Below are 15,756 nucleotides of genomic sequence, written 5' to 3' on the forward strand. Positions count from 1 at the left end.
CACTGGGAGCTTCTCTCTGGATCACCTTTCAGGCTGAGGGGGTGGGACACAGTATGGGATGCAGGGAGAGAGTGTTTTTTGGGATCTCCCATATTTATTATTAGATGTTTAGAGGCAGAACCAAAGGCTCGAAAAGGAGTGATTTAGGTGACAAATGTGGAAAAGGGTGTTTGTGAGAGTCTAGGCCTCTCCAGTCTGTGAGAACTGGAGTGGGTTTGCAGCATGTCCTGGCCTCAGCAACTGGACAGACTGGGATCCAGCGGCCAACTACTGGGCAGACTGAGTGCTGACCCAGCTGCTGGAGTTGGGTCACAGCTACCTTGCACATGTGTATAAATATATCTTCTCACTAATGGGCCTTCAACCTACTCAGCCAATGAGGGGGGGCAGAATGAGACCATTGGTGTTGTCTGTGTTTGTGTAAGTGGTTTGTGGCCCTGTCTGATCTGTGTGGCGTACATGTATATATGTGCATATATATGCATATATGCGATGTATATGCATATATATGTGTGCTATGTGTGCGTGTGCTTACTTGGAATACATTTCAACCTTGCTACTGTTTCATCCTGGGGGCATGGAGCTGCAGCAGCCTATCTCCAACTGTTTGATCCAGCATGATATATTTTCCTCTAAATGCAGCAGCAATTTTACAGCCCACTCCTCAGTTTTTGTGGGCCTAGTCCTAAAATGATTTTTCAGTGCTTCACTGTACTTACCAAAAATTCCCACTAACACTAGTGGAAATGTCAGAATATCTTCAAAATGTAGGCTTGTGCTAATCAGCACATTAAGCTTCTCAGCAGAAAGGCCAAATATTGATTTTTTTTTTAAATACAGGCAATTAAATTTGCTTCTTAGACATACAGTGGGGCCAGGGTGGAAAGTTTACATTGCTGCAATTGTGTTATAGCTTCTCTCTGGATAAACAGAAGACTTCATTTTCAGTTCTATCAATCTACACCATTCACAAACAATAAAATTAATTTCTAGTTTGAATAAATAAAGCCCACTAAATTGGTTTCTTTGCCAATGCTTTCAAGCTTTATATTGTACTTGTTCACAAAGCCAACAGTGTCAGTTAACAAAACAAAAGATGTTGTTTACTATTTTTGCTATTAATTAAGCCAGCTCCTTAGATACAAGTAGCTCATTGGGGTTAATTATCTCTAAAAAGAATCCAATTCATTTGCAGTTTGCTAATCAGAAAGAATTATACCAATTTTTGAATTGCATTCTTTTAGTGCTATGAACATTTTAGAGTTTGTGAGCTTTTACAAAGAAATTCAAGGAGACAACTTTTCAGGAGCTGAAAGTCCCTAAAATTCACATTTTCTTTAATCAATTATATTGAAAGCTCTTTTACAGTGTATTATGAAGAATAAGGACATTGTTAAAAGCAATTCAACAAAACTTAGAACTAAGAATAGACTGATACATTCAAAGCACATTCCTTCTTCCACTGATTCTCTGATTTCCCATCCCTCAAAATTTATCCATCTACAGCAGAGGTTAAAGAAGGAAATAACCTCATTTCTTTAATCCTCATGGAGGTAGAGACTAGACCTCACACAATTCTGGCTCCTCCCATATGGGAGCCAAGCTGTCATATTAAGGCTGTATAATGCATATATGACCAATACCAAACTGTACGGGCTGTCATTCTTAGGATACAACTAAGCTATATTTGCTGAAGTTGTAAGACTTTTTAAGTCAAGTTAGTTCCCTTCACTGCACTGACAGATTCTTCCAGTCACTGCAGTATAAGAACAAAAATAGTGGCCACCATTTATTTTTCTAAGTTCTTCTACCCTTGTACACAATGTAAATGTAGTTCCTCCCTATCAGCAGATGGAGACAGAGTACACATGTTTTGATGTCATCATCCAATTAATTAAAAATTTCTCACCACACAACCCAGTCAGCATCCATTTGGTTGATCTTTTTATTTTTTTTAAAGATTACAGGATAATGAATGTAAGCTTGGGGTTTAGTAACTTCTCTGATTTTAAAACTGTTTTTCGGGTTTTGGAATTACCTAAGAAATATGATTCTGAGTCTAGCCATACTTTTCAAGGCACAGAGCTCTAGTGCAAACAATCATTGTAACAGTAACACAAATTCTGTGTTCTCCTTCATATGAGATATTCCTGTAATATTGCTGTACGATATAGTTCTTCAAATTGTTGTTAATTATTTTCACAGTGCTATTTGACAGCACGATAAATTGTGGGTGTAAATGGTAACATTCTAAAAAAACCCCAGATCCAAAAAACAAACCCTAAGTAATAAGCTTAGCGAGTAAACTTAGCTGTAAGCTTTATAAAAATTTCCTCACAATTCATTATTACATTTGACTTTTTGTTTTGGCCCAGGTAGCAGATAGGAACTAGGTATTGCCTTGGTGCTATTAGATGCTATGATCATATTCTTAAAAAGAGTTACTTCCCTATAGAAGTATCCTCAATTTTACTTTTAAAAGGTGCTCTCCATTCTGCAATTTTCTGCAGTTAAGGTTTTTTGAATGTCTCTTACATCTTATCCATTACATATCACTACAAAGGAAGTATATGTGTACAGCCAAATGTCAAATAACAGTTTTTATTAACTGTTCTCAAATATGTGAGGGTCAGATATCGATATCCTACCAACATAACTGTTTCCTGTGTGTTTCTGTAAAGTCAACTAGCACAAACTCCTGAGGTTCAAAAGTAATGGAGTAGTACTTTTCCTAATAGCCCTAAAAAAATTCTATAGTGTAATGCTTAAAAAAATAGCATGTATTTAAAAGTAGGGCTTGTTGAAACCAAATTAAATCATTTATTTTAACTTCTACTAAAACTTGTCTTTTGTCTTTCTCTGCTGAATAGTTGTCATTTCTCCTAAATCTGGCCTAGTAAATGTTAAGAAAATAAAAAATACAAAAATGATTATTCCATTATCTCAACATGTTACTAACAGCAACACAACATCTTTATAGTTAACATTCACTATTGAGTGATTCCATAAGTATTTTGGGTCACACACAGTTTCTGCCACTTCCAAGTTTGATTTGCTCCTATTCACTGGGTTACCAGGTGTTTCCAATCTTGAATTGGAATTCAGGTGTTTCCAATCTTGAACCAAGGATGCAACAGAAATATTATCCATTCTCTCAGAATATTTAAAGTTTTCAACTGTGCAACAGAAATGGAGGGAACTTCTTAGTCTTTCCAACAAATCCATGCCTACAGCTTCCATTACATTTCAGTCAAAGTTGGTGACTGTTTCTATCATCAGTCTGGCTAAATTGACTCTTTGTGAAGAAGTAAGTCAGTGAATGTAAACTCGTTAGCTTTAATAATGACCTTAGATTAATACAATCCATTACTTTTTCAATTATCTTGCTACTTATAGCTACTGCAAAAGTTTCTGTGGGTTGTTTTCAGCTGATGCTTTGGGGTAGATGGTACGTTCTTTGAATGGACACTTTTTCTCCTTTTCAAATATTTTTTAATCATTCAAGCAAATATTTCTTCATCAATTTGCTACTTGTGACTATTTCAACTGTTCAGGTAAATTAACTTGCAGGGGTTTATTTTGTTTCAGTCTATTTCTTTGTCATCACTTCAGCTCTCAAAATAGGACTTAACTGATGTACAGATTTTCATGCTAGTATTTTTGCACCGGAAGGAATTTCACACAGTACTACTAGTAATTTCCCTGACAGTATTCACAATCTGGAGCTATCAAATCTGTGACTGAAAGCTCTTGTTTGCTGAGCAAAAACTGCATTTTAGAGCAGATAGCATTTATTTTGTATGACTAAAAAGGCATAAAAAATCCTAATGAAACTCACACATATTATGTTAGTGTCAGCAGAAAAAGAAGTTTTTTCTTGGTTCAGTTTCAGAAGTGTCTCCTTTTTCCAAATAACACAGCATTCTGAATCATAATGTGCCTGTAAAAAGTCAAATTTGAATCCATTAAGGAACTGCTCAGTAGAAGTTGGATGTGCTCTAAAGCACACTAAATTTCCTTCTACTTTCTTAACCTAATTATACCTAATTTAATGTGTATTATACCTGATGTAATAAAGTGATAGTCAGAAGAAAAATGTTAGCAAAGAACATTGTGAAGAATGTACCACTCCACATGTATAGTCAATAGAATTAACGCTAGCAAATGTAAAGCTAGTTAAAAGTAGGAAGTTACGATAACCCCAAGGAACTGTGATCATATGAATGCTGAAAAAAGCAACTAAAAGGTAGAAAATAACAACAATGTTTGTCTAAATAGCCAAGTTATATTATAGATATGCTTTGGCTGACTGTAGCTACGAAAGTATGAGCATTAAACGAGCTAGTAGGATTTTCTCTTTGCTCTTCAGCGGCTTATAGTTAACTCACAGATGTCTTCTGTCTCAATTCAGTTTAATCCAATCAACTCACCTCACTCTGCCCTATACTTACCTATAAAATTTTTTTGGGGGTGAAAACCAGCTGCTTCTTCCTGCCGATGCTGGCATACAGAATATAGCAACAGCACTTCCTTTCACTCATCATGTGTCCATGGCTCTCAAGGTCAAAACTGCTGAAACCAAGGTAAAGGGAATTGAGTTTATTTAGTGTTGTGTGTCACCAGATAGTATTTAGAGAATTAGAAAACTACTGCGGGGCTTGAATGAGCTGTTGCTTTCATTCTTACAGACTGTTCTTTAATGTTCTCTTCTAAGAAACCCCAAAATTAAAAGGACACTTTATACTACTATAGTGCTGGTAGTAAGTACTGCAAAGTGCTTTTTATAAAAAGGATTTCAAAATATGTGGTATTGTCCCATTTATGAGATATAATTCTTAGAAGTGTCTAATGAAATTCTACATTTGATGTCACCAGTGATTTCCTAAGATTCTTCCTTTAAGTTGTTTTGACATATAATAAATAACCCTGTAGTTTTTAACTTGTGGGTTTTTTTGCTTTGAAATACCAGAAGACCTAGAAAGGGGAAAATAGTTTGAAAACAGGAAGTATTCTGAGATATAAAAAATGTATGTTTAAATTTCTGTGGCAAAGTCAAATAAAAAATGAAGTAGAATATGACACAACTAGAAAATTTTCAAAGTGTTTTCATTTTCGTGTTAGTTGCACTTCCTTAGCTTACTCAACTGAGCAAAGCACACTATACTTAATACCTCACTACCTCCCTAAGATAGGGACTAAGAATATTCTGGGTACAAAGAGAAAACTCCTGTGCCTTTGATGCCAATGAAAGTTTGTCACTGACTTCAAGGCTAGGAATTCACCTACTGTAATTAGAGGTCAACAGGTCATCGGCTGACAGCTGTCCTTCAGTCCTGTGATTTTTCCCTTCAGTCCTGCCTCCCCACTTTTATTACAGTAGGAATCTACATCTGGAGCAGATAAGGCTTCACAGAGGCAGTTGCAAGAGGGGGGGCAGTGGATAAAGGAGAATTACGTGAAAAGTGCAACTGCTCAGAGCAGTGGAATGAAAATAATTCCCACCACGTATGTGCCAAAGATTAACCTTCCAGTGCTTAAAGTTACTTTCAGGGGAGGAAGAGACAGCATGGCTACCAAACTTGCAACTAGCACATCATTGTAATCAATTAACATTACTGCAGTAATGGTGTGCACTGGGGAAAAGAAAGGATCACATGGGTTATTTGGACAATTTTCATTTAGAATAAGACTACACAAAGTGAAAAAGACCTGTATTTAGCCCTCAGACCAACCTGGCTGAAGAGATTAATCATTCTCAGTTTTTGCTTGTCTTTGTTTTGATGTATGGAAAAAAGAAAAGAGTAAGTCTATCCTGGACATTTTCTTATTGACAAATATCTGTTTGTACAGGCATGATGGCTTTCCCTTCTATATCATTAGAAAATTAAGCTCTTTACTCTCTTTTCTTGTGGGACATAGGTGCACTACTCAATATTTAGCAACTACAACATTTAGCAATATAAAAATAATTAGTTTGTCAAATTCACAGTATCCCCACTTCTGTCAGTGTTGAATGCTTCTGTAAGTTCATTATCTACCACATAACCACTCACACAACCAAGACCAGAAGTGAGCATTAGAGTTGGAGTTTCATCCACAGAGGCATCTTTTGCTTTGTAGGATCTCCTATTTCCAAAGGCAGTTTATTCCATTGGCTAATTGCCTTTACAGTTCAACATTTTCTTCATGCATCTTTTGAATTTGTCTAGCTAACACTCGTAGCTGTTTACTTCTTGTGGCTTTTCTGATAGATTAAGGAGCCCTTAAGTACCGGGTATTTTCTGCCTGTGAAGGTACTTATCCATCATAATCAAATAATCCCGCAGAGATAAACAGATTGACCTCTTTACGGCTGTAGTCCTACTGAAGAAAAACCCCAAACATTTCTAGCCATCAGCTCCCTTTTGTGTCTTTTCTGTGTAGCTTTTTAATTTTTTAAATTACTTTAAAAATTGCTGACAGAAAAAAAAAAAACCAAAAAAACCCAAAACCACCAAAACCCAACAACAAAACAAAAACAAACAAAAAACCAATAAAACCCAAAACCAATAAAAACCTTAAGCACCAAAGCCTTAAGAGCTTTTTTTGTGTCTCAATATTGCAAGAGAAGCTCATAAATATGAGCTAGTATGAGCTAATGTTCATCTGAAGCCCTTCTCAGAGTCTCTGCCTCCTTGAATAAGGGCTCCACTTACCAGTATAGAACAAACTAAATCAAAATGGAAATTGCACTTTAAAGCTGGCTTATGTTTTACATTTTTCACTGCAATCTCACCTGGCAACTTCATTTTTATTTAAAAATGAAGACTTAAAAATATTTTATACCCTAAATTTTCTCTAAAAAAAATTTATTAATTTTGAATAATGTGTCAAGAACATCACCCAACTTTATCCTCAAAATCTGTGGCAATCAGGGCACTCAATAACCAGTCTTGAAAAAAAACTTGAACAAAGGTAAATTAATAAAAAGAGCGGGCGTCTTTCAAGCATTGCAAAGTGGAAATTATTTGTGAAACTTCACAGTATCTTATATATTTCTTTGTTGGTTTTATTCCTTTAGTCTTAGTTGTTCTCCAAATAGTTCTTCTTGCTTTTACTATGAATATGCAATTCTTTTTTTCCCCTACTTCAGTCCCTAAAACCAACCTACATATACATGATTCCTTTCACCTTTCTTCAGAACTGCATCCTATTCTCTCTATTTTTTTCTAAAATTCATTCCTATTGTAAATATGGTGTCACTATTCAAAGAGGTAAATATTGGCTTATTTTGCATCGACATAATATTTCACTACATGCAGTCTACAGTCTCTGCTTGCCATTTTGATACAGTCCTCGTTATTTTACTACTTCATTTAGGCACAGCCACTTCTCATAGATTTAATTCTGAATGAATACCTGTATTTGGTACATTTCATTATCTTAGTCTTCACTTTTCCATTTTAAATTTACTTTTGATCAACATAGAGAAGAACTCCTGTAAAACATCAAAACTTTCAAACTCTCTTGCTGTTAACTCAATTCCATTGATCTCAAGGAAAATTCAGCATGGCATCTTCCAGAGCACACTAAAATGTATGGGCTTAGGGCCCATATTTACACATCCAAGAGTATTAACTTAATAATGGAATCACTGTAATAATTATGTTCCTTTTAGATCATTATTGTTTAGTGGTTGATAGTTTGGAGATCTATGGAGGTGTCTTACCAGATGAGTTGGGTAAACACACATTGCTGGTTTCAAATATTTGACAGCCAAATTGGAGAAAGGGCAAGAAGTCTTAACTCATTACATGAGTTGTACCTGGGCTAAGAATTTATAAAATAGTCTACTTCTAAAACAAAACCTGGAATGCTTTAATATAAAAAAGCAAAATATAGGCACCCATCCTTCCATTGTAAATCATCATGTAGCACAATATTGAAGATGGACAATATGAAATTGGTAGCAATTCTATCTACAGACACTGTCTTTCTCATGACCTCTTTCTATCTGTATTTTTTTAGAGGAAAGTAGATCAGAAGATGCTGGATTGAGGGGATAGGCAGAGAAGAAAACAACCATATAGAAAGAGTGTAATAACTGTCAAGAAACATCCTCATTTTCTGAAGACATGTAAATTCAATATATAATGGGTATACAGCAATATATGATAAAAAAAAGCCATAAATTGTAACCACAGTAGGAGCAGAAATGTACCAAAGAGGTTTTAGTACTTTTCTGTAATTGGCTACAGCAAAAATTCTGCCTAAATATTTCATTTTACAATTCTTTTTTCACATTATGAATGATAGAAATCTAGAATTGTTTTCTGACAATACCTGATGTAAACATGGCATTTAGGTTTTCCTGTCTTATGTCCTTTTGCAGGTTGTTCTGGTGAACCTATTGATATGCATAGTAGTTTTCTACACTGTGTACTATGTGGTCCTATCTGTGTGCTTCGCAGTATTCAAGTAAGATTTCCTTTTCTTTAGTCTAATATGCTGGCATACAGCAATTGGATATCATGGGTAGAGATATGCCTGTTTAAAGGAAGCATCCCATCTGGAGGCATCCAATCCCAGTTATTCTGTGAACATATTTTTCAAATTCAGTTTGAACCTTCTTTCAAATGCACAGATTTGCAAATAGAGACTCAAAACTAATATCAAATGTTGGTTCTAATATACTTGCTTGCACTTGCACCATGTAAATTATTGAACGTAAGAGAAAAGATGACGTAAAACAAGGAAAAGAAAGGTTTTATAGTCAATAAAAAAGACAAATTATACTCCCTTTGGAAGTTATTGGTTAGCATGTATAGTGCCAAAAGTCATAAATAAAAGTGGGCAAGGGCAAAACCACAACTTAGAATGGGACTCGGAGAGTATTCAATTTGAAATCCTATTTAAAAACACCCATAATATGTTATATAGTCACTAAGACTTTACTAAACTCTCTGGTTAAATTTATTCATTCTGTTTCCACAGGATTAAAATGTTGGATGGTTTGGCACCTTTTGATTTTAAGACAAATCCCTCATGGATTAACCCATACTATTTAGGTAATGGAAGTTTGTTTCTCTTTTTTTTTCCCTCAGTCAAGAATATGTATTATATCTGGATGTAAACTTGTCTTCCAATGGACTGTATTTTAAAGCTGTTTAAATACCACCAATGATTTCTGTATTTTAACTACACTGCAATTATATGTTTATGCACTTGTCATTTCTGTACTGCTACTTAACATTCAAGTGATTTTTAGGCTTTTTGTTGAGTTCTTCTTCTGATCTCACATCATCTGAAGGAAACATTCTACTTTGCCAGGATGCTTCATTTTCACTGCAGAACAATTACCTATATTCTCCATCAAGTTCCTCCACAAAATCGTTTAATTTAATTTTCTTACTACAGCGTATTCCTCATGAATCATTGGATCCAGATCTGAGGAGTAGGTCACGTTCAACATTGAAGTTTTGCTTTGGTAATGCTTGAATACAGTGGGCATTAAAATATAAGGTTTTGATTATAGCTCAATCCCTAAACATCTTTATATATTCTAACACAAATTTCTGCAATTTTTCTGAAGCTCTCAAACTATATTCTTTTTCCTAAACTGTCATTCCTAAAAAATTATGCACATACATAAAATTTTACCAGATTTTTAATCTATTTTACAAAGGCAAACCTCATAACCCATCAGTAAACTAAGAAAAGCTCAAAAGTGAATTGGTTAGTTCATCAGGTTAAAAGACTAATAAAAATGCATGGATGTTTGTACAGTGTCAATACTTTGTCTGATTTCAGACAAAGAAAGAACATTTCCGTTATAGCAGTGGAAAAGAAAATTAAAGCATATTCCATTAGAATTAATTTTCAAGGCCCCAATGTAATTACTGTATCTCAATATGATTTTTTTCCCTAAAAATTTTATCAGTTAGTTTGCTGCAACATGTGTATATGCCAAAGACAGCAGCTATGTCATGCAAACAGTTAGTATTCAACCCTTCTTTCTGTCCACCCAATGAAATAACATGGAAACGCAAAACTCAACAGCATCTGATTAATGTCTAAGAAAATAGAGTCAGAATTAAGATCTCTGAATGATGTTGCAAATTGAGAATTAGTTTACTCAGAGTTTCTCTCATGCTTGTTAAAAACAGAATTATGTCTTAACCTCAGAATAAAGATGGAAGTCAGCTCAGAAGTAAAGTATCCTTTCTGACCCAGTTTTGTGAAAAGTTCCTAGAGCATTTGTCTACACCAAGCATAATTTAAAGAAATACTATCTCATGAAATATAATATAGTAAACAAAAATACTATAATACATTGTCAAACATTTTTAAAGTGTTATTTCCCACTTTCCACGCGGAGTTTTTCCAGTTAAATTTTTCTTATTTTTTTAAACTACTGGGTGAGAAATCCATAATACAATAGGAAGTAATAGATACTATAAATAAAAGAATAAAATAGAAAGGCACAAAATTCTGCCAAATTAAATTTCACTGTATAAATTAAATATACTGAAAAAAATAAATATGGTTTCTCTACTGTCAGCTACAGTAATCATAGGTATTATGTTACTGCAATGGTAAGAAAAACAAATAAATAACTAAAATAAAAATGTTGCTTTTATATGCCTGTGTGATTAAAATGAAGAACAAATTGCATTTAGATGGACAACTTTATGAATTACAAACTCACAATTATGTCCTATTGTATGGGAAATCAGGACTAGAGCTAGAAGAGACATTCAACCCACTACTGTCCCAGATTGCCACACAGCATAAAATCAAACTTTGCCATAAAAGTGATAATGTTTGATCCTGTTACCCATAATAGCAAGTAAACAAGCTGACAGCTAAGCACCACTCCTTTGATGTGTTGAAGAATACAGGTCACCAAATGCCATGTGAAGTTCCTCCGTGCTTTCCTGCCCACAGAACAGGTCTGGCTTGCCTGTGCCATGACTTCTACAGAGCTGCACCCCATGTCAGAGGAGGTGGTCACCACAGACTGGTGGCATGGCATGGTTCAACACACTCCAGAGAAAGCATCAGGGGACAGAAACGCACCATTTTATCACCTGGAAAAGGAATTTTCTTGGTCAGATAACTTTAATAGTCCATTTTGGCAGCATAATTTTGTTATTATCACTGTGCTGGTAATCCCCATTCACAGTTTAACACAACACAGAGATAGCTGCTGAATGTCAGGCACAGTGACAGCATGATAGCTGTGGCAGCCCTGGTATCAGCACCAAGAAAAACCAGGCTCCTGGTTGTATGGATGGACTGCCTCTGCTCACCTTCCAGGCTCTCTGCAATATCTCCCCTTGCTGGTCTCTCTAAACTGTTGTGAGATACATGTATATATATATTCTGGTACATATAATATATAAATATATGATGAAATGAAGGGACAAAGCTATGAAGTTTCTTACCAAACATAACCCCTTAAGCACAAAATTTTTCTTTAGATGAGAAAAATTTTACCTATGTCAGTATCAACCAAATCTATTTGGTACCATATACAAAGAGTGTATATGTCCCTGAGGAAAATTTCCATGAAATTTCTCCTCTAGGCTACATAAATTGTGTGTAATCCTGTCAATAGACATAATCCTGCTAATCCTCATGTTCTTACATGAAATAGATGACATTTTAAAGTCTATAGGCAAATCAGGATACAACCCATGCAGATGTCTGTGGCAAAATCAGAAATTATCTTTGTAATGGAAACATAAGCATAATATTTCACAGAATCATAGAATCATCAAGCTTGGGAAAGATCTTTAGGATCATCAAGTCCAACCATCAACCCAGCACCACCACCATGTTCACCATTAAACCATAACCTCAAGTGCCATATCCATATGCTTTTTTAAACACTTTCAGGGATGATGACTCCACCACTTCCCTGGGCAGTTCCAATGCTTTACAACCCTTTCCGTGAAAAAAAAATTAAAATCCTAATATCTAATCTAAACCTCTCCTGATGCAATTTAAAGCAATTTCCTCTCTGGCAGAAGAGACCGATCCCCACCCAGCTACAATCTCCTTTCAGGTACTTGTAGAGAGCAATAAGATCCCCCCTTAGCCTACTTTTCTCCAGGCTAAACAACCCTAGGTCCCTCAGCTGCTCCTCATAGGACTTATGTTCCAGACCCTTCACCAGCTTTGTTCCCCTTCTCTGGGCACGCTCCAGCACCTTAATGTCTTTCTTGTAGTGAGAGGTCCAAAACTGAACTCAGTGATCATGTAAGAAAATTTGCATAACTATCTCAGGTATTTTAACATTGTATTGCTATCATTTTATATTGCATTGCTATCATTTATATGAGAGGAAGCCTTTCAAAACTGTGTTTGGTGAAAATATCCTATTTTCCTTTACAGTTCTTGTGATATCATTGGAAATAACTTTCTTCATTTGTGGTCTGCTGTTTGCTCTGGTTGTGGAAGAATGGGTTTGGGATTATGCTGTAACAGTTACTATTATTCATATCATCATAACTTCAGTTGGTAAGTAGGTTTACTGCTAAATATTTGCATAGTATCACAACAAATCAACTATGATTCATCTACTGTATTACTGGACTAACTTAATATTCTTTAAAGCTAAACAAATATATATCTCTATTTTCCATCCATTTGACTCATGCCTGTATATCGATCCTCCCATTTAAAACTCTGTTCTGGATTGTTGCAGAATTTTAAACCACTATTTTGTTATTAAAAAAATCACAGGTTCAGTTCACAGTCTAACACTTCATATGAAACAGATCCAGCCTAGATACAACTTCAGCATGTAGGACGTGGGGGTTATTTCAGATCAAAAAATTAATAGTTGTTCATGTCCTGACACTTTAAGATCTACTTGTTTAACACTTTAACTCTAGTTCAGAGTAAAAAGGAGTTTGGCTTCAGCAAAGTCAATGCAAAGGTTTTAAGTTAAATCTTTGAACTAAATCTCTTTGAGGAAAATGAAGCATTTTATCATTAAAACATTTTCCCCCCGAAACTCTTTCCCTCAAAGGAAAGAAAAGGAAAAGAACTAGCTGCTGTAAATGAGACTCATCATCACTTTTTGCCAGCACCTGGTAACCTGCTTCCTCTTCTCAAAATGTTTAGCAGAATGCTTCTACGGCTAATTAGGAAATATAATTTAACTCTATCTTTGCCAGACCCCATTGGGGATTCTTTTCTCTTGTAACAATGAGCTTAGTATGTTTATTCTAGAATTTAAAAAAAGGAAAAACACCACTGACAAATTAGGACTACTTTCCTACTACATAGTAATCAATCTTCCCTTTTCTGTTGCTTTGTCCATTTGTCTTCTAGCATTTTAGACAGATGGAGATTCCCCAGTTCCTATGACAAATTAAGCCAGAGATCAACAGAGACTTCATCTTAAAAAATCTACTGAATTTGATTTTCTGGAATTTAAACTACTGTTATTCTTCATTAATAACTTCTGTATTTAAATCAAGGAATTTACAAAAACTACAAAAGAATCTGCTTTGTACATAATTTATACAGGAAGAGAGCATCTGTCATTAAAATAGATGATGTATTTTGATGTCCAAACAGCCCCAGATTTGTTATTTCTTCTTTCAGACGGCCAACCAAACCTCTGCTGGCTGACCCTGAACAGTGTGCCTCGTAGTCCACTTTATTACCTCTACAGTTCTGTCACTTTTTTGGGGGGAAGCAATATTGAGACATATAATAGCCCTGCAGCTGATCACGGAGGGGAGATGTGGGTCAGCTTGCATGTGGCAGGGGCCAGTGCCTGGCCCAGGAGGGAGCATGCCATGCTATAGTGTCAGCCTGTGGTGTGCAGCCCCAGCTGTCTGTCACACATGGCATCAGCCATTACACACAAAATGTCAGGCTACTTAATTTATTTGGATTGTAGCAGTATGTAGGCACTCTAGCAGGGAAGTGGTGTCTCTGTAGTGCTAAACTGTGTACAGGTAAGTAATAAAAAAGGCATTTCTTCTGCAGGGTGTCTAAGAGGTCGGTTTAGTACACTTATTAGGTTTAGACTTCCATTCCAGTGGGATCCTTCACATGGCTAAGCTTAATGGTATGGTTGGGTATCTGAATAATCAGGACCTAAAGCATTTGCCATTTCAATACATGTAAAATATATAATCTATGAAACATAACTAAGCAGACCTTTGATAACATAGTACACTGTTTACATATCCCAATCCTTACAGTTTTAAAATTTACATTTCTTCTTTTCTTCTTCTTGCAGTTATGTCTGAATTCCCCCTGATGTTACACTGGTGGCTGGCGTTAGGTATAATGACATTCTTTAAAGTTTAAGTTATTAGAATCTGTGTACTATTTATAGTATGAATTGTTTCTATTAACTGTCTGTTGCCTCACTAATCTGAGAATTTTCAACATTTAAAGAGGAAATACAGGCTTTTCATTTATACTTCTTTTAATGACACAGGTAAGTAATGCTGGACTAGCATTTGCCTCATCTTAAAAAAAATCTCTATTAAAACCAGGATGAGCTCAGCTTATGTTAATCTTGCAACAAACAGCAGACACATAACTTAAAATAAGTCACGATTAAGTCCTGACTAATCAAACTATCTCAATGCAGGTGTCAAAAAGACAGTTGTCCAAACTAGTCTTCCTTGATACCCTTTACAATCAATGGAAAAAACCACACACTTCCAGAGGCAAGTTTTATAAAAACTATGTACAGGCACTTAAGATAGATGAGACAAATTCCAGTCATCATGTTTCTTCAAAGTGAATGGCAAAAGTACATTTCTGAATGTTTAATTTTCTGTAAAATTAAAAGCATAGATTTATACTTGAAAAACAGATTATCTTGAAAAATAGTTTAGAGAAAAGGACTGGCTTCTGTTCTTCTTTCTTATATGATGGATAACAAAGATCAACAGCTGCAGTAAATTCCTAAATGATGGGGAGAGGCAAATAAATTCCCTGTCCTGCAACAAGTTTTGTATCAGCAGCTGCTGGGTCTTGTATCTTTGTGGGTACGTAAATCCTTGAACAAAATATTTAAGTAGATGGGCCATTTTTTTAAAAAATTGAAGACAAAAAGAATGCCAGTTTAAAGTTTTATCATAAAGCCTGTATTCCACTATAAAAATTAATACAAAACAGCCATATCTTTTCTTTCAGGATCTGGAGTAATTTCAATGATTTGTGGAGGACAGATTTTGGCATACTGCTTGTTCAAAGACAACTTCATTTACCCCATTCTAGATGATTTTTGAAAAGGAAAATTAGAACTTGCTTTTATATCTGTATGATTTTTATGGTTTCATTAACAGTGTAATTAAAATTAAGATAGCAACTGTCTAATGTTTATCTTACCAGACCTCTTGTCTTATGTTTTTTTGCAATGTCAATGTCATCACTTTCAGCTTTTGTATGTACAGTTTCCATTAATCAAATAGTTAGATACACTGTCTCTGTTTTAAAAACAAAGAAGCCATAAGGAGGATAAGAGCAATGATGCAACATTCCTATAAAATCCTACAAGGAAAAGGAAAACATATGTTTGAATGTAATGTTTGGGTGCCTGTTATCTGTTGTGTTTTATGAAATGCTGAGTCTAATTTAGGCTGCAGTCTGACCACTCACAAGCACTGCTAAACTTCAAAGTCACCCTATCTGGCATAAATCACTGTAGGTTTAAAGCAGTCTTTACTGGCAAACTCCTGGCAAAGAAGAATCAGTGCACAGGATATACCTCTGCATGTCATTCCATCTTGAAGT

General features: G+C 35.3%; 1 protein-coding gene across 1 annotated transcript; it reads left to right on the forward strand.

The window, feature by feature from the left end:
* The first annotated feature begins 344 nt into the window (after positions 1-344).
* TMEM244 (transmembrane protein 244) lies at positions 345-15,251 on the forward strand. The gene is made up of 6 exons (XM_032684465.1): positions 345-420; positions 8,372-8,457; positions 8,974-9,047; positions 12,379-12,504; positions 14,246-14,290; positions 15,157-15,251. The coding sequence occupies exons 3-6, from the start codon at positions 8,981-8,983 to the stop codon at positions 15,249-15,251; spliced, it is 333 nt and encodes a 110-aa protein (XP_032540356.1). The 5' UTR covers positions 345-420; positions 8,372-8,457; positions 8,974-8,980.
* The last annotated feature ends 505 nt before the right edge of the window (positions 15,252-15,756 follow it).

This window comes from Chiroxiphia lanceolata, chromosome 3, assembly GCF_009829145.1.
Source record: "Chiroxiphia lanceolata isolate bChiLan1 chromosome 3, bChiLan1.pri, whole genome shotgun sequence".
Classification (NCBI taxonomy): Eukaryota; Metazoa; Chordata; class Aves; order Passeriformes; family Pipridae; genus Chiroxiphia; species Chiroxiphia lanceolata.